The sequence below is a fragment of the Ambystoma mexicanum genome, chromosome 7p (assembly GCF_040938575.1).
Source record: "Ambystoma mexicanum isolate Mex_15411 chromosome 7p, UKY_AmexF1_1, whole genome shotgun sequence".
NCBI classification, from domain to species: Eukaryota; Metazoa; Chordata; class Amphibia; order Caudata; family Ambystomatidae; genus Ambystoma; species Ambystoma mexicanum.
The window spans coordinates 754,810,108-754,829,297 of record NC_090939.1 but is presented as its reverse complement, the minus strand read 5'-3'; the positions used below and the strand labels follow the sequence as shown (position 1 = coordinate 754,829,297).

At 44.0% G+C, this 19,190-nt stretch overlaps 1 protein-coding gene across 2 annotated transcripts in view; it reads left to right on the top strand.

Moving 5' to 3' along the window:
- LOC138526301 (E3 SUMO-protein ligase RanBP2-like) overlaps positions 1 to 19,190 on the top strand; it is a 1,824,256-nt gene that overhangs the window by 20,380 nt on the left and 1,784,686 nt on the right. For both annotated transcript variants that reach the window (XM_069636876.1, XM_069636877.1), the window contains exon 2: positions 12,215 to 12,282. In XM_069636876.1, coding sequence (XP_069492977.1) covers positions 12,215 to 12,282 — 68 coding nt within the window. The remainder of the gene's footprint in view (positions 1 to 12,214; positions 12,283 to 19,190) is intronic.

Genomic DNA, 19,190 nt, shown 5'->3' with positions numbered 1-19,190 from the left:
GCCACAACTGCTTGCTGGGGGAGGCTCTTCTAAAACTTCATAAGATCAAGAAGCACAAGCCATTAAATGCAATTGATGTGCTTCTGTAATGAAGAGAAAACAAAGTATGAAATGCCCATGCTGCTGCAACTGTGCTGTCTCTATTAAAGCCAATTAAGCAGAAATGCAGACCTTGTTTAAGACCATTTTCATTTTACTGCATGTCCTAAAGCAAAGTGAAAAGAATGTACATGATTCAAGATGCTTTAATAACACTGTAACCTACAAAATGCAAGCAGTTGAACAAAACACAAATTCCCTTTTGCATTGCTCTTAAGTATTATCTTGATGGAATCATTAACAGAACGGAGAGTTAACAAAATTCAACCAACCAGGACTCCTCTCATTTGCTTCTTTGGATTGCTAAAGAGTAGATTTGCAAGCTGCTGCTGGCCGGGCTGTCGCCTGTGAGCTCCATGATTTATGGGGGTGCTGCCATATATGGCCTGTGTAAGTGGTACGCAATGAAGAATTAAAAGGGCCGTATTGACAAGATTTCCGTGCATAAAAAGGCCTGATTTGCACCTTATCTGGAGGGCTGGCTATATAATTAATTTACTTACAGGCAAACATTCTCACCGCAACACAGGTACAGGATAATTTGGCAATTCAAATTCCCCAATTGTTAGGCAGAAACGTGTGCAGTTCCCTTAGGGACCACTGCAAAAGGCTTAAGACTACAGGTGTTGGCAGTAAACCCAATTGGTAGCAGTCTCTACCACCCAGATTTACGTGGTGGCTGTGGCTGAGCAGCCAGACTTCTCTCAAGAAGAGTTAGACAGTATATAGAGTATACAAGATAGGTACCGAAATACAGTAGCACAAGCAAACACTGACCAGAGCTTTGGTAACAAAGTATATAATTATTTATTTAAAGACACTTAGAACACTCTAGCACTATTTATATTAAGTACTATTATATGAAGTAAGTTCAAAAACACAGTCACTATTATTATATATACATCCCTTATTCCTTATTAGACAAGTCTTAGTTAACACCACTTATTTCCAGACAGAGGTGAACGCTTAACTAAAGATGGCACTCCAATAAGTTTAAGAAAAAGGGAGGGAAAAGGCAGAAATTAGGAACCGCACACAACACAATCCTTCAGAAGCACTCGGCAACGCAGGAGAGTCAAAGTCTACTTGTGAGCAAAAATTTCAGAGGCCAGGCTCCCTCTTGGAGAGAGTAGAACTCCAATGCACCCAAGATCACACAGTTTAAAAGGCTTGGAAAGTCTTGCAGAGAGTTCAGGAAGGAATTAGTTCAGTTTAGAAAAGTTCAGTTAGCCAGTCTAGGGCCAACCCAAGTGGTAAGTTGAGGCTTTAAGAGTCACCCCACACAGACCGTTGCGAGGGAGGCCAGGCGGACACAGTACCTTTTATGTTATGTTAATTGAACTTGGTAAAGCGCACGTACACCCAAAGGCATCTTGGCGCTGGCTACTGCAGGGGAATCAAAACCAGTGCGGTAATAACACCAAGGAGAAAAGCGGCTAAAATAGGGTAGTTTTAAGCAGCCGGCGAAAAGTGAAGTGGTCTTCAGTAGCGCGGAGGGCCAAAGGCAGCTCATTCCAGGCTCTAGCAGCCGCCACCGAGAAGGCATGGCCTCCCATACGAGACGATAGCGGGGGGGCACTGAGAAGGCACGCAGATTGGGAGCGCAGCAGACGAGCAGCTCTCCTTTTAAAGTGGAGAGGATCCTCCAGCGGGGGCAGTTGTTCCTGGCAGTGGGTGCAAGTCGCGGCGTCCTGAAGCGGAAGAGATGATCTCGACGTGGAGGAAAGCTGAAGGTCGTTGCACTGCCAGGGAAGAAACCAGCTGCGGAGTTCTCCGGTAAAAAAAGGTACTACCCTTTTATTCGCGGTAGTGGAAAAATGTGGTATCCAGGTTGCTGGGGTGCTTGGCACAGGCAAGGCGGCCACGAGATGATCCGGGAAGGCGAAAAGGCGGGCAAACTGGTTATCACCACCAGTCAAAGGAAGAAGACTCTTCGGGATGAAGATCTCCTCTGTCGTTGGAAGAAGTGGTGAGTCGGTTCAGCAGGGCACCACCGGTGGTGTCGTCGTTGCAGGTCGGCTTAGCTTCTCCCTCTTCGGATTCTTTGGTCCTGTGGCGATGTCTGAAATCCCAGTCCCCAAAGCTCTGCTTTTATGCAGAAAACCCCCATTCATCAGTCCTAGCTGTCACTCAAACATGCTAAGTGGTGAGCCGGGCGGCTCACCACTGGGTCGATCACACAAGAGTGCGACTTGAGTTGCTGAGGCAACTCAGTCCAGGGTGCCTAAACCCCCTCCCGCACCCCCTGTGGTACCCAGACAGAGTGGCACCACTTTTGGAGGCTTCTGTGGAGAAGCCCGCCAAAAAGTGGAACAAAGGGCTCGACTTGTGTTGGAGTCACAGAAGCGAACACAAATGCCATTTTGGAACCGAGTTTCGGCAAAAAATACCAACCGGTGAATTTATATTAATTTAATAAACCGGCGGTATGTTCGAGGCTATATTAAAAAGTGGTAGCCTCGAACAATGGGAAAATCCCATAGGAATATATTTGCGGTCGAATATAAAAAGTAGTATCCACTGCCACCAGCCAAACCTCGGTCGGGGGGGACTGGACAGTGCCCCCTCGAACAACAGACCCTGGGGCAATCGAATTGCCCCGACCAGTACATCCACAATATGATGGTTTGTACTGGTTCTGTTCACAATTGAAGACTACACTACAGCCAGCCTAAAGAAATTGAGCCTAGCCTACTCATCATTCATAATCGATGGCAATGCTATCAGAGTGGGACACGAAGTCAAAACACTGGGCTTCTACCTGGACTCCAATTTCACCTTTGTGAACTCATTAGCCTCCTCCACGGCCTATACGTGCAAATTGATCCGGACAGCCAAACCTTTTCTATCCGACACTAGCTGCCTGACCCTGGTCAGAGCCCTCCTACTATCCCGCTTAGACTACTTTAACGCCCTTTATCTTGGGTCTTCTGAAGCCACTACTAGCAAGTTACAAACCCTCCAGAACAACGCACTCAGAAGGGCCTTGGGCATCTCAAGAAGAGTCCACATTACAGCACATAGCCAGCAAAATAACTGGACCCCCATCATAGACAAAATCTCCCTAAAAACTGCCTCACTTACCCATAAGTCCCTTAACAACGCGGCCCCCACTTACCTGATCAACACATTTCACAGACTAACATCCTTGAGACCGACAAGGACAGCATAGAGAGACTGCCTCGCCGTCCCTACCTACAAACGCTCAACTATAGGAGGTAATCGCTTCCCAGTGAAAGCGGCCAAACTTTGGAACTCCCTACCACCCACTCTTAGACTGGACTTACCGTACCAAAACTTCCGCTCCAAGTTGATGTCTTGGCTGAAGACAGCCATTGTCTAAACATACTGAGCTAGGTTTCCGCACCTCCCACCTGTTACTTGGACATACTGGATACACAACCGTTAACTGTATATATGTATATATTTCCTGCTTACTGTCATTATTATTGTGTTTATACCTGTACATATTTTACTGTCTGTAACTAAGTTTTGCAAATTCTTGTATCTGCTGCGCCTTGTTACCCTAGGGTATTTCGGCGCATTACAAATAATAAACAAACAAACTAGTAAAGCCAATGGTGACTTTACATGCCCTGGGAGACGGTAGTCAGTCCCGGGGTATGGAGTCTATGTTTGGGGTCGCTACGACACCCCTGGGTTACTGCACGGAGGGTGCTGTGTAACCCACATACCAAAAACACATGAAGCCCTATGGGGTAAAGGGCCCCATAGCCCATAAAACACATACAAAGTCAAAGGAACACCTCAAATCATGTCTAAGAGTGGGAGGAAAAAGAGTCTCACTCTTAGCAGGAGAAAAAAATAAACCCCAAAAATCCAGCAAAGCTGCTGGGGACTCAATAGGTTTGGGAAATTAGCCTTAACAGAGAATTCTCCCTAACACCAATGCATCACATTTGGGGTGCTGCAGCTCGTGGAGCAAATGCCTTTCCTTGTAATTGTCAGTTGATTGCAACATTGCTCACTTAAGGTGAACACCCCAACTAAATTACAGTTATGTTTGGCAATATATATTTTTTCGCTAAGCAGTCATATCTGTGATCCTAGAGTTAGTACTACAACAAGAGAACGGAGTGATTGGGGATGAGGCCTCTTATGACCTCGCATGCTTTGTATCCCGGTTGTGAGTCTGTGGTAAATGGCTCTGCTTGGGTCCTAGTCTTCAAATTCTTGTACTTCCATATTGAGAAGCATGAGGTCTTTCAGAAGATCCTAATTAAGCTGTGTTCTTAAAGGTTTCTTGCCTACATACATTGCTTAAAACACAGATTCTGCTTTACTTTGGCACACTAAATGTGATACACTAAATATAAACATCACCACCACAAGCTTTAAACAAATTCTTATAAAAATCTGAGGTTTTGTTGATGGGTGAGTATGCAGGTAGTACATGCATGCTTCTGTTCTGAAAGCTTTTAATGTGTATTTTAAGTCCGCTAAACTTGTATACAATTGCCAACCTCTCAGATGTGGTGAAAAGCACTTGAAACGGTTGTACAACTTTATGAATATCTTGAGTCCATATTTGCCTACCTTCTGCCCACAATGTGGTCAAAGACGTGGAATCCCTGAGCTGGCATGCAATTGAACCTTCTTGAACCCCCTCGGGCATTTACTTAATTTTGTCAATAAGGCATCAGTTTGGATCTTGCTGTCTTGTGGGCAGTGGCCCGATGACAATTATATCTACCAGCCATCTGTGGAATTCTCTTCAAACCTCTTTCTTCTGTGTGTAGTGCTGTTGTTTTTAAAACAGTTGCACATGTCTACCCAACTCCTGATTTAGGCTTTTTAGTGCCAATGCACATCTCTCCAAGTAGACTGGACATGCAATAACAGCAGTTAATCATACTGAAATATTTCTGAAAGCTGCATTTCTCAGACTGCACAGTGTTTTTTATGAACCTAAAACTAGTAACTAAAGAGGTAGTGTTTTGCCTTGGCTGCAGATTCCCAGTGCCAAACTGACTCACAGCAACACCACAGCCAAGTTCTGTTGCATAGCCCTCAATGCCAGGATGTGTAATAATAATTTAGAAAGAAAGGTTGTTTCTATAGTAAAAGTGTCAAGCTACTAGCTATACATAAAGTCACATGCAACCTTAGTTATACTAATATGCACAACATACCATTTTTGTTTTTTTACTCACCAAGAGTCCTTTATCATTAGCCAGTGGCACGTGAACTGTGAACCCTGTTCAGTTAACATGCGTCTTTCTCCATGATAAATCCACTAATGGGACACTGTTTATCAAGTTATATAATTGTGTTTCCATCCATTTATAAGAACAGAAGAAGTAAAGCCTGTGGATTAAAATCTGGCCTTAATCTGAATAAAATGAGAGCATCTCAAGGAACGCGTTTGTCTTCATAGCAATTCAAACTCCAATCCACCCACTTACCAAAGCTTGATGGAATGAAGAATTGGTAGATTGAGGTTGTTCTAGCCATGCATGTAATACTTAATAATGTTTTTATTTTTATCTGGGTGTCCTCAGCACATCCTTATGTTTCAAGAACCAATGACCATTTCTAACTTCTTATATAAGTAATGTAAGGTCTCAAACCGAAGCAATTTAAGCCATAGATGCTATTTTTAAGTGCTCTCTGGCATCTGCAACAAGCTAATAAGAACTCTAAAAGGGCCATTCCACACAGACATTATACAAAGTAACTTTGACATACTTTTCACTTACTTATGGAGGAGGGGTATGCTATAATGACAAAGGAGCTACACAACACGTGAGAAAGTTTAAGCTTCAACACTTTTTATTTTCATAAGGGACAGGTTAATTGGCGGAACACCTGCAGCGGTCTTGCCACTCAAGATGGTGGAAGAGCATATCTAAAGGACTTCCTTTCTGTGTCAGGATTAACTCAAACCTACAGTTTCAGGTATATCTCCAAGATTGCTGCCAATTATATTTGCAGATGTGTGGATCTCCTTACCACTGTATTAAATAGATGGGTTTTTAACACTTTCTTCTTTCGCTGCTTCCCTCATCCCATCGTCCTCTTTCCACCCTGTACCCAGTCACCTGCTTAAAGGTCACCTATAGCCTTCCGGCCCTCTTGCCACAGTGACGCGTCTCTCCAACCACCCCCCCCTCTTTAACTCTGGGCCCATTCAGGGCCTTTGTGGTGCAAGGTAGATTGCGGGCTTGCAAATGGTCTCCGCACTTGGACCTGCACGCCTTTACTCTCAGGAGCCTGAGATTCTTTTGGGGCAGTTGAAATTCCCTAATTGTATTTTCCATTTTTGAGGTGCCATTGAAATTTGAATTTGGCCACTCGTATGCCATCATTCGAGTATTAATATTTCACATAAGAAAAGCACACTGACTACATATTCTGCGTAAGAAAAGCCCCTTTAACACAAGGCGCTTTATCTTGCCATTAAGAATTAAGACAGCACACATTAAATAGATACCAATGACATGCATAGAAGCAGTCCTTAAGTAACAACCTGTCAAGGCACAGGCAAAACCACACCATCTAGTGATGGGGGCAATGGGTCACTTAACTCACTAATGTCCCTTTGGGACCCATAAACACAGAGGGCTTGGCTGGACTCAGTCCTGGTGCCTTTGGCACCAGGCTCATATAGAGATGTGATCAGGAGCACTTTATTTCAATGCAGGAGTGCTTTTGCTTTATTTCAGTGCAGGAGTGCTTTTACTTTATTTCAGTGCAGGAGTGCTTTTATTTTACAAGAACTTTCCAGGAGCTGAAAGCCCTTATTCCAGAGAACATCCTCATGTGCTGACTCATTGGGTGTGCCTCCCTAGGCCTGGTCCTCATATGCTGACTCATCGGTTGTGGCAGGCAGGCTGAAATTGTTGGGCGTGGCTTCTCGGCTAAATAAGCTGCTCCATCCTTAAGGCTGGTGTTTCGCATTACTGTGCACTCAAGTGCAACGTGACGCTCACCGCCGCTTGGACCAGCTTACTTACCTTTTCAAACCAGGTGTTCTCCTGCATACTCGCCTCCAGGAAACCAGTGCTTCATCGATTCATCTGCAGACTCATCTCCTGACGTCCAGTGATCTTGATCCTGACGCCGCAGCACCGCACTCCGCATCCACGAACACAGACCCTGTGAAGAAGAAGAAGAAAGACAAGGTTGGAACATCCGTCCTAGGGCCGCGCCGCATTTGAACCTTGCGTGCCCCCTAGTTAACAACTTACCAGCTACTGTACTGCTGCAGCTTCGTTCCTCATTCCCTCTGGCTGCCGCCTCGAGCTCTACAGCTTTTTCCAGTATTACACGTGCAAGGGACCAGGGAAGTAACTCGGTCTGGATTATACAAGCGCCCGTGCCAGAAGCAGCAGGACAGAGTGCTCGCCGAAACTAATCAACAGTTGAGCTTTCCAGTGACAGCGCATCCCATGGGTACCACGGTTTGGGAGAAGGGGTCTGGAAGGGGATCAGGCGCACAAGCTGGCATACTCGTGCCCCCTATTCTCCATGCAGGAGCAGTCCCAAGCAGCATCACCTATTACCACCAGTCACCACATAAGCGCAGAGGGTGAAGTTGGACCCGAGTGACCTCACCCCCGGGAGGGCTGCAACCATGCCCCAATGCCTCCGCAGAGACCAGTTGAGCGTAACACGTTTTTGTCTTACTCTAAAACCCATCATTCACTGATTTTGTTATAACTTGAATCCGCATCATTGCCATAAGCCTTAATAGCCTGACCCAAAATGGCAGAACACACGGTGACGTTATCACGTCGCAATACGTCATCACGTGACAATAAATACACGGCCATCTTGTGCTTAACTCGCACACAGCTGCGGTTACCAGGCCAGCGAGGAATCCTTGAATCTGTTCCCTCTCAGTCAAAAGAACAACTAGTTACAATTCAGGTAAGGCAATATTCCTAGCTAGGATACACTAGTAAGTGCTACTTTGAGAAACAATCCTCTTAACTTGTTACATTTCAACCTTACCTTTTCCTCACAAAGACAGGTTAAGGAGAAATCCACCCAAAACTTCCCGAGGGACAGAAACCACTTGACAGATAAACACTTTAATCAAGATAAATTGATTTATTGCTATACAGCAATCACAATTCTCTCATACCACTATCTCATCAAGAATTCAAAAGAAAAGTGAGTATCACACACCTTACTAAACCCTTACCTTAATGGCACAAAGCCTTATTATCAGTGAATATACAGGATTTTACCAACTGTTTGCCTCTTCCATTTGTCAATCATGTACCCCCACTACAACTTAGAATTTACTAATAATTTTGCCAAGATTCCTTCTGAACTTACTTGCAACCAATTAAGTTAACTATATTCACAATAACAGGCATTTCTGTTTTATACATGTTGTATGTTGTCCAGAGATTCAGATAATCAAAATGTTTGACACCCCCTCCTGAGGAACCAAATTAATGTATTTGGAGAAACACGTGTCGAGGGTTTGTTTAATTTGCAAGCATTCAACTGAAATGTTTGTATCAAAGGACATACAAGATCTTGATTTTGATGTGAATTAACATCCAACCAAGCCTTTACTTAAATCAAATTAAAAACTTATTTATTCAATGCAAAACAAGTTTAAGTCTATAATTGAATCCTAATCAAGAAATTGCCATTTGGCAGGTGCAGAAATTGAAAGTTGTCTCCACTCAACATAGCACCTCTCATGACAATCCTTCAACTTCAGTGACCAAGGACATTCCCCTGCACTTCTATCTATTTTCTCATCCTAATTGCATGATGGTACCTCAACAGCTGACTGGGAGGGGCTGAGAACTGCTAGTGGAGTGGTACCCAGCAATTGGGAAAGGTGCTTCAATTGGGGGGTAGGGGGGGCGCGTTGATCCACTGTGTAGAAGGTAGGAGCATTGTCGTGCTGGTGGGGAAGAGTCAGGCAGTATGACGATTCTCTAGGTTTCGTCACTTCTCTCTAAGGGGGAGCCCTTTTCCCTAAGGCTAGGGAGGTGCAGCCGCTACCCAATAGTCCCTCTAGGGGTCGTTTAATGTGGGAGGACCTCATAGGGAGGGACTCTAACCACTCCCCTTGCCGCACCCCCTGTGGATAGGGACAACCACCTGGGGTACAATCCGCTGAACGTCACCCCTTCACATTCCTTAGCCCCCCTGCCATTTTAATACACTATGCCGAGAGTACACCATTGTATTTCTGTAGTACCTGGGGTACAGCCAAGACAGAAAATACTAGGACGAAGAAGATCACAGAAAGCATGAGGGTTACTGACTGTGCTAGTACAAAGACGAGGTGGCTCACAGGAGGCATGCGTACCAAGGAGCCATTGACGTTACACTGGGGTGGAGTAAGCCAGGTGGAAAAGGCAAGAACTACAATCTCTAAGTACTGTGGTCCCATAAGCAACCTTGTAGTAAAACATGGGAATGGGCCAGTGAGACAATGCATTGAGGTGTATAAAACCCAGGCCAGACGTGCAGCACTCTATGTTGCTGTGATTTAGGGATGTGTTAATTCCTCCAAGCTCTGCACCATAGAAAACTCCTTCCTGAAGAAGATATTGGGCCTAACTAATAGCACGTCAACTATACTTCTGCATTAAGAACTGTTTCCTTATTTTGACTTAATAGCATCACGTAGACCACTTTTCTTTTATTGGTGTGCCGCTGAATAATTACAGGGATGCTGTAATATATGTACTTGGTCAGGAGGGAGGCTCTTCATTACTATGGTTTGCCCATGCAAAGAGAACTCTTACATAGTATTGGTCATGTGGACTTATGGACTAACCCATCATCAATTGACAGCAACATAAAGAGAGTTAGGGTAGAGGCCTTTGCAAAATGTAAAGCTGATATACTAGCAAACATGTCCGCTTCAAGATCATTAAGATCCCACTGGTTCTGCAAATTCGCACCAGGATGTGAGGTATTTGTAAATTAAACTTGGATTTGGCATACTACCGATTGCCCAGCTGCTTGCTAAATCGGATAGTAGTAAATCTAACGAGTGGCCACCTTGCAATACTAAATTAAATCGGAAGAACACGTTCTGCTAATCTGTCCATCATACTTGCTGTACAGAAGACTGTATCTGAGACAAAGGTTTTTGATGTATGGTATTAGAACAATAAGCGAAGCCATGTGCCTTTGTGAAAATATGAGTATTTGTTTTTGCCAAATATACCTATAGAGTATGGCTGAGGAGCAGGTCTGTAATGAATGTTGTGTCCTGATTACTAGTAAAAGGCTCCTTATTATTGACCATCTCATAGCTGTGCCAGTTGCTAGATTGTGCTTCTTTTCAGTGATCTGAAATTTTAATTCAAAATAGTGCAATATTGATCTTTTTTTCTGTTGGGCTGTTACCTGATTGGCTTAGCGAAGATTTGGAACCTATGTACTAAATAATTATGAATTTACAAGAAAAAGTTCCAATACTTGTGCGCTGTACTCCTGGTTTTAAGAATCCTCTTTATTTCGAAATTATATCTTTTTTAAAAAAAAAAAAACTTTTTTTTTTGTACAAACAAAAGAGAGAGCAGTACATTCACTGCATTCCAACACAATTACCAGAATAAACAAACAAAAACATCAATTACAGCAGACTCGATTGAAGAGGTTGTGTATCTGTACGATTGCGTTGTGCTTTTAATAATAGGATACATACAGATCCCATATATTTTTAGGTCTCGCAGGAGGGCGTAAAGTAGCACAGTATTCCGCTTCACTATCATGACCAATAGAGGATATCAGACTTTCATGCCTAGGCGGATGTCTCCTCCCCAGACCATGGCTACCCTCCACTTAGCAAGAACCAAAAGGAGCCCCAGGATACGTCTGATTTGCCCAGCCGCATCCTTTGTGTACCCCAACAGAGAAAATAACGGAGACGGAACCATATGCTCACCAGTAGTCTCACTTATTGTGTTGAATACATGTTTCCAATAGTCATATATTATATGCGTAGATAGTACTATGATAAATGCATAAATGTTGCCGGGGAGAGCCCACATTGCACATATGCATCTGAAACTTCGGGGAAAAATGTGTTCAAGCCAGCAGGAGTAAAATAAAACTGATGCAAAAATGTATAGTGTATTAATTTATATCTACTATTGAGTGTTGCCTTTTTAGTCTGAACACAGCAATAGCGCCACACATTCTCCGGGATAGGGGTACCCAGAGAATCCTCCCACTTCCTTTGAGCATCCTGAGCCCAGCCCTCTTTCTTGTCTATACTAGAAACCAACTTTTTTGAACTTGGTTGTGTTCAATTTTCAGTGCTTTTGCACCGAAATTTGTATGACTTTTTTTACTCTTGTGTGTTCAGTTTTAATTTTGCTCCTACGCACCAAACGAACATAGATTGCAAAAAGTATTGTTCAGTAACCTATATGGAGCAGCACTATATATTCATCTACTGTGATTACATCAAATGAGTGTACATTCTTCAAAAGCGATCTCAACCAACTCCTGATTGCCATTACTTGATCCTGATTAGGTTGTTTGTAAGCATTTCTGAATATCGGTTGTGCATGGTGATTTATACCAAAATAAAGTGATAATTAATTGATCATATGATGGCAATAGCTGGAACATTTTGTGACTACCAGACAAATGCATATACAAAAGTCCAAACCATTGAGTTTGTTAATGTTCGTTTGATTGGTGCTTGTGTAAAGTGTGGCCTTTGAAGGCATTTTCTACTCAAACTCTATTGTTGGCACTGGTGGCTTCCCCAACTACCCCATAGAAATTATTTTTTACAGGGCAAAGAAGGAAGGAAGGAAAGAAAGAAAGAATAGAGGAGAGCAGGTCAATATGAAAGTAGTTAAAAATAAATGGGCTGATTTTGAAAACCGTTGGCTTGGAGTAGTGCACATTTATAGCTGGGTTTATTTCAGCAGATGATGATCAAACCATGAAGGCACCAGAAGTAATAAACATTGATCCCATAATATAGTTTGATTTTGAGCTGGTGTACCATGACGTTTTTGATTTAAGACTCACTAAACCATGCCTATATTTGTAACTGTTGGGGTGGGGGATTGGTCTTCTATTTAAAATGTGACTTTGTGATGTTCAGTGAAATCTTATTACAATTTGTTCTCTGTTTCCATTATAGAAATCTATGAAAGGATTCTTTTTTGCAAAACTCTACTTTGAAGCAAAAGAATATGAACTGGCTAAAAGGTAAAGTCAATAGCAATACTCCTTGCAAGTTTATGTCAATATAAATAGGCTATGAAAAGTGAAATGTATTGAACAGAACATGCAGCTGGATAAGGTTTGTAAGCAGGTTTCCATTGATTATATGTTCTGAGTTTTGCCATCTGAGATGACCTGCGTGACATCTGTTTATGCAAAGTTGAGACTGCATTTCATGAGTTTTCGTGCATAACCCGATTTACAGCTATAAGGTGTTTAGTTTGTTTTGATTAGATGGAACATTTCAGTGTGTTTTTAAAAAAGAAATATTCTATTCAAACCTGCATCATTGATTCCCATCAAAGATCCCGAATGGGCCAATGTTTTATGTTTCCCATTGGTGGTTCATGGTGTATTGTGCTTTACGTACAGCTCATATCATTCGGTCCCAATCCAATTTCCCCTCCGAAATAGTTTGTCATGCATGCCCATGGGTGATGAACAAATTGGTTCTACCAACTTCTGCAAAATTGAAGTCTGATTGGGATCACCCCAAAAATCCCCTTCGTAAATCTACAACCCCTGCCTTTAATCGATTGCATAAAAAAAATAAGCATAGAGAGCAGTTGACATTTTCCCAATCATTAGGTGATAACGCCCACAGCGGCATGCCTCACCAGTTGGTAACCAAATGTCAGCTCGACTATAACAAGGGCTACAGTGCTATATTACCAGCCAATCCTGCTCTGTGACAAAGTTGTGATCACTGTTGTAGGGTACAGGTAGTGAAGAGTACATCTGGCCGAATGAGTTTGACTGAAACCTGAATCATCAGATTTTCCACTGCATTCGGGTTTTGCCAAACTTTGCAAACCTTTAAGAGCTTCCGGTAAGAGTATTCTGGCTTTGCCTGTCCCTCCCCCACTCTTTATATATTTTTGTAATATATAAATATTCTGCTCCTGCGGTTCTTAAGCAGTCCCCAGTAAACTTCCAGGGAGGGAGATTGGTGATTTCTATCCCTTTATTTTAGAGCCAGAGGTTTATTTTTTTATTTAGGTAAGCTTTAAGACATTGATGTTGGGGTGAACATGGGCATTCCTTTACGGAGTAAAACATATTTTAATGATATGTGCAACAACAAATAATAATCTTCATACTTTCTGCTGGTTTGGCTTGTTTAATCACATGCACGCGCCAACGTTGGTTGAACACAATAGCTGACACAGACACTTTAATTGATTGTCCTATTTATCAACACCTTTTGAGGGAAGGGGAACATTCTTTGGGGCGTGCTGTAAAAAATATTGTTTGCTAGGTCTTGGCGATCACTCGGCAAGTGACTTTAGTTGAAGGGTGTGGGATGCAACACACAACCTGCCTGAGTGGAAAAGGAATTTGTGCTGGGGCAGTTTGTTTGAAAGGATACTCAAACACGACTCGGGTTGAACATGATCGCTGACACGCTTGAGCACTTTCTTGTCAAATGTATTCATACACATTGAGCTAAGGTGATTCAACTTTTTTGAATGTGTGATCACGCACACGACTTGGTTAAGCGCAGTAGCTGAAGCTAACGTTTTAATTTCTAGTCAAATTTATTATCATACTTGCATTTGTGTGAAGGGGAAACATTGCTTGGAAGAAATTGTTTTTGGGCATTTTCAGTTGAGCTCACATGAAAGATCCTACAACATAGCACCTATTAGGTTTTGAAGAACAGACTCTGGGCTGTCAATGTCTAAAGTTGTGTGCGGCAAGAGTCCACAACAAATGAGATGTCCTCAAGGCCAGCAGCCAAATGTGGGAAGCAGAGAAGAAGGTGTGGTAATGCTGCATGTTTTACAGCAGAAACCGATGCTTCTATTGCCCTTTTTCAGGATGTATGGATGATGGGTGGTAAAAACAGGTAGCAACCAGGTGTAGTACGTCAACCATGGCTACACTTACTGAGGGGAGTCTTGAAACACAATGTGAGGCATATACTACTTGGAATGTTATCACTGGCTTGCCTGTGTCCAACACTTCAATACTACCAGCCAAACACGACCCTTCCCTAACATTTTTACTTATTTATATGTTTTTATAATACGCAAACACTGCTCAAGGGCATCGGTGCACAGTTCAGAATAATTGGATCAACATCCAGATGTTAGCAAAGCAAACCATTCACCAGAAAGTTAATGAAATGTAGGTTTTTCCTTTTTGGGGAAAATCAGTAAGGTTGAGGCTTACCGAATATCCAATGACTAAGAATTCAAGAATCATGAAACGACCAATGAGAATCCTTTGTTGGATGTCTTCCCTTTTGAGACTTTGGGCATTGGAAGACTAAGTTCTGATTTGCTCCTCCAGAGAGCGAGATCCACCAGCCATCTTCTTCCTTTCCCACTAAATATAAAGGTTTTTGTAGAACTGCTTCGTATGCTATAAAGCCCAGTTTAAAACCTATTCTTGCATCAAAGGAAGCCAGTTTAATTCAACAAGGACAGGTGAGATATGATTGCGTTTCTTTCATCATGGATACCAGCTACCAGCACTATCTTGGAGGAAGTACATTTAGCCACTCAGGCCAGAATCGTGCTAGCTCCTTCAATGTGTGATAAAACTAAGGCCTGTACTGCAGACCAAAACCTGTCAGTAGGTTTAAGATGTTATCTTCCTTATGAAGAAAAGGTGAAAACTGGCCAACTGAGCTCCTTTTACAGTGTGAGTTGGAAAATACATTTTCGGGTGGGTGCGTGTGGCTTGGCAGTGATTGAGCCAGATGAGTGGGCTCTAGAAAAAACATTATTTCGTTGTGAATGTTTGAATCCTGAACCTCTAAAGTAGCCAGTACTTAACCCCTTAAGTGCCATGGGTTTCCCCCCGTGCCAAGGCCTTTTTTGGTGATTTCGGTATGTCGCCATTCAATCCCTTGTAACGATGGCGCAAGTCAGGCCTCTGAATTCCCACCGGTGTCCTCTTTTAGGAAATGAAGGAGGTTCCCCGTTTTCCTTGGTGGCTTCGACACCCTAGGCTCAAATCTGTAGGTTGTCAGCATGAGCATAATTCCTGAAAATCTGCTGTGCCAAAAGGCTTCAGGTTACCCGTGTTTTCGTCTTCTCCCTTTGCGGCCAGGTAGGTGCACCCACACATGTGAGGTACCGTTTTCGTTGGGACACCTGTGGGAACGCAGGAAGGTAGACCATGTGGTTCTGGCGGCGTGTTTTGGTGGGTGAGCAGAGTGGAATGTGCGAAAATTGTGTCTTTTTTGCCACATTACAGATTTTGCCAGTGGTTCTGGGTAATAAATTCTGGTCCGATTGGCGCAAGTCAGACCTCTGGATTCCCAGGGGTGTCCTCTTTTCGGAAATGCATGGGGTTCCCCATTACCTTTGATGGCTCCCACACCCTAGGCCAACATCTGTAGGTTGTCTCCCCAAACCCTTTGGGGGTTACCAGTGGTTTAGCCTTTTCCCTTTGCGCCCAGGTAGGTGCACCCACACATGTGAGGTACTGTTTTCGTCGGGACACCTGTGGGAACGCAGGAAGGTAGCCATGTGGTTTTTGCTGCGTGTTGCGTTGAGTGGCCAGAGTGAAATGTATGAAAATGGTGTTATTTTAGCCAAATTTTGGACTTTGCCGGGGATTGTGGGTAATACATTCTGGGCTGATTTGCGCATGTCAGACCTCTGTGAATTCCCACGGGTGTCTTCTTTTCGGAAATGCATGGGGTTCCCTGTTTTCCTCAGTGGCTTCCATACCTAGGCCCAAATCTGTAGGTTGTCCACATGAGCAAAATATGCTCTGCCGAAAGGCTTGGGGTTACCAGTGGGTTAGCCTTTTCCCTTTGCGCCCGGTAGGTGCACCCATACATGGGAGGTACTGTTTTTCGTCGGAACACCCGAGGGAACGCAGGAAGGTAGTACATCTGTTGGTGGCGTCTTTCGGTGGGTGGGCAGAGGGAAATGTCTCTGAAATTTGTTGAAAAGAAACACAGTTGTCAGACATTTCCACTCTGGCAACCCACCGAAACATGCCGCCAACAACACATGGCGTACCTTCCCATGTTCCCACAGGTGTCCCAATGAGAGGCAGACCTCGTATGCGTGGGTGTCGTACCGATGTGAGAATGGGTAAATAATGCGTACAGGAAGTGCTCTTTAGTGCTCTCAGTAAAGAGTAAAGTGCTGTCAGTAAGCCCATTCACATGCACCTTTGCTTACACTACTCCTACACACAGGTCACAATGGAGGAACGTCATTGTGAGCTGTGATGCCACGACAGTGCACCCACCGTATCACTGGCCATTCATACACCTTTCGTGTCTGCAGTCAGTAGGCATCGTGTCAGCAGTCGCACCTCTAACAAATCACTTGCACCAGAGCAAGCGTAGCTGCAGTTTTATAGCATGTGGACATCTGCTTACAACGCACCCGTGTCTCTAGCAATATCTTGCACAGCATTTTCCATCAATTACATATATCAACTGTGTCTGCATTCAAATGTCACGTGTCTGCAATCGTATCTGCACACTGATAGCAAGTGCACATTGGCTCACTTGGCTACCTGGCCTACAGGCGCTGTCTTTCACACCAACTTCGAGTATGCGCATAGCAAGTATGTTGAAACATTCATATGTGCAACCCTACCCACACCAAACATATACCTTCTAACATGCTAATCATTTCTTCAGTGCTGGGAAAGTGCATTCACAGAAATTACCTCTGCATGTTCTACATAGCTGAACCTCACTCACACACCGATTGTATCCAAGTCATTCCTACAGAAGACATTTCAGTTACACCGGACATAACATTAGTTGAGGTAAAACAATAAAGAATACAGGGTGTTATGAGGTACTCAAGACACCGCCGCCATACAGATGGTGTCCAAGTACCACTTTCATGACACTTAGACCTCAAGAGAGGGAGCCAGAATGGCGTGTGCTATTTTCAAAAGACACCCCTTGAGTGGAGGGAACCTCAGTGGTGTTCCTGTCTTCTCCAACGCACCCATCGAGTAGATGGAGTGGGACCTGCGTTTCTTTGCATGGCAAGCCTTGGGTTGAAGGGGCCGCAATTGCGTCTCTTTCCAATGTATGCCTGAAGCGGAGGGAGCTTCACTGACGTTTCTTTCTAAAGCAGGCCAAAAGTGGAGCGAGTTGCACTAGCATACCTTGCCAAGACGCCCCAAAGGGGAGTGACCCAGAGTGGTGTTCCCTTCTTCTCCAAGGCGCGCCTCAAGTGGAGGGAGCTGGAGTGGCATTCCTTTCCAAGATGCACCTGAAGTGGAAGGAACCTGAATTGCGCTCCTTTGCAAGTCACACCTCGCGCAGAGGGAGCTAGACTGATGTTTACTTCTGAGGCAAGCCCGATGTGAAATGTACCGGAGTGGTGTCCCTTTCCAAGGCAGGCCTCAAGTGGAGGGAGTAGGGCTCGCATTGCTTTCCAAAGCACGCCAAAGGACAATTAACCACAATGGAGTTCCTTTCTTGTGCATGGCACGCATCGAGTGGAGGGATCCGTAATTAATTTTCTTTTGCAGGCACGCCTCAAATGGAATGAGCCTGAATCGTGTTCCTTTGCAAGTCATGCCTTGAGATGAGGGAGATGGACTGACGTTTATTTCAAAGGCAGGACTCGAGGGAAAGGTATGGCTGGGGTGTGCCTTTCCAAGGCAGGCCTCAAGTGGAGGGAGCAGGATTAGCAATGCTCGTGAAGGCACGCTAAATCAAGTGAAGTGAGTTGAAATGCTGTTGCATTTTTATTGAAGGTACACCTCCAGTGCAGGGAGCAGGAGTGCTATTACTTTGTAAGACGTTCACAAATTCAGAGCCTAAGGGTCCCTTTCAAGGAATGATGGGAATTTCCGCAAATCAGTAGGTCTCCCAATACTTTTACATTGTATGATACAAAAGGAAGCAAGGCTGTAGGCAGAGGGCTGGTTTGGAAGGGCATTGGGGGCAGTATTTGTATTTTATTGAATTTATATAGCCCTTTAATCCAAAGTGCTTTACATGAGAACACGCAAAATACATCAAGCATAACATAGAAATTGAATCATAACTTGAAAACAGTGTAAAGAACAATTTACAATAATGCAGAGGTGAGGAGGGAGCATGGAGGGGCAGAGGAGAGAGAGAGAGGGAGAGAGAGAGAGAGAGGGAACGGGAGATGTTAGTGGGGGTAAGATCAGGAGCAAGAGGGAATGAATGAGTGTGAGAGGAAGAGCAGGACTAGAAGGGAGGAGGGAGTGGGGAAGGGAGGTAGGGCGGGATAGGGAGAGTAGTGGTAGGAGGTGAGGAAAGAGGGGGAGGGGGAAGAGCGAGAGGAAACGAAGGGTGTTAGGGAGGTGAGTGGAAAAGATCAGATTTGAGAGAAGAGCGAAAGGAAGGGAAGGAAGGGGAAGAGCAGATGTGAAGGGGGAGGAGGTTCCAATGGAAGGGAGCAAGGAGTTGAAAGATCGGAAGCGGGAGGGGGCACAGGGAGGAGGTGGAGGAGAGAATAGGAAGAGATTAGCAGAGTGGTGGAGAGAGCGAGAAGGAGTATAGAAAGTGATAAGGGAGGAGAGGTGGGGGGGGGGGCAAGATCATAGAGGAATTTGAAAACAAGACAGAGGAACTTGAATTTGAGCTACACCCGAGTATCCTTCCTTGTTTTGTACGCACCTTACATTTTCTGTAAGGTTGTGTCTTCATGGCTGTGGCAGGAACATAATCAGCAAAGTGTCGATCTTGCAATCTGGCCACATCTTCTACCTCTGGAAACAAGGGAATTTGTACATGGACCATAGTCAGAGATTGAACAACTTATTTTTCAAAGTTCAGAAAGGAGAGTTTGTTTTGTGGAGTAGCTGCCCGGTACACCACATAAGCATTGTACGTTGCTACATGCATAATGCGTGTGGCCAACTTTTTATACCACATGCGCGACTTGTGTTCAGCATGGTATGGCTCAAGCACTTGGTCT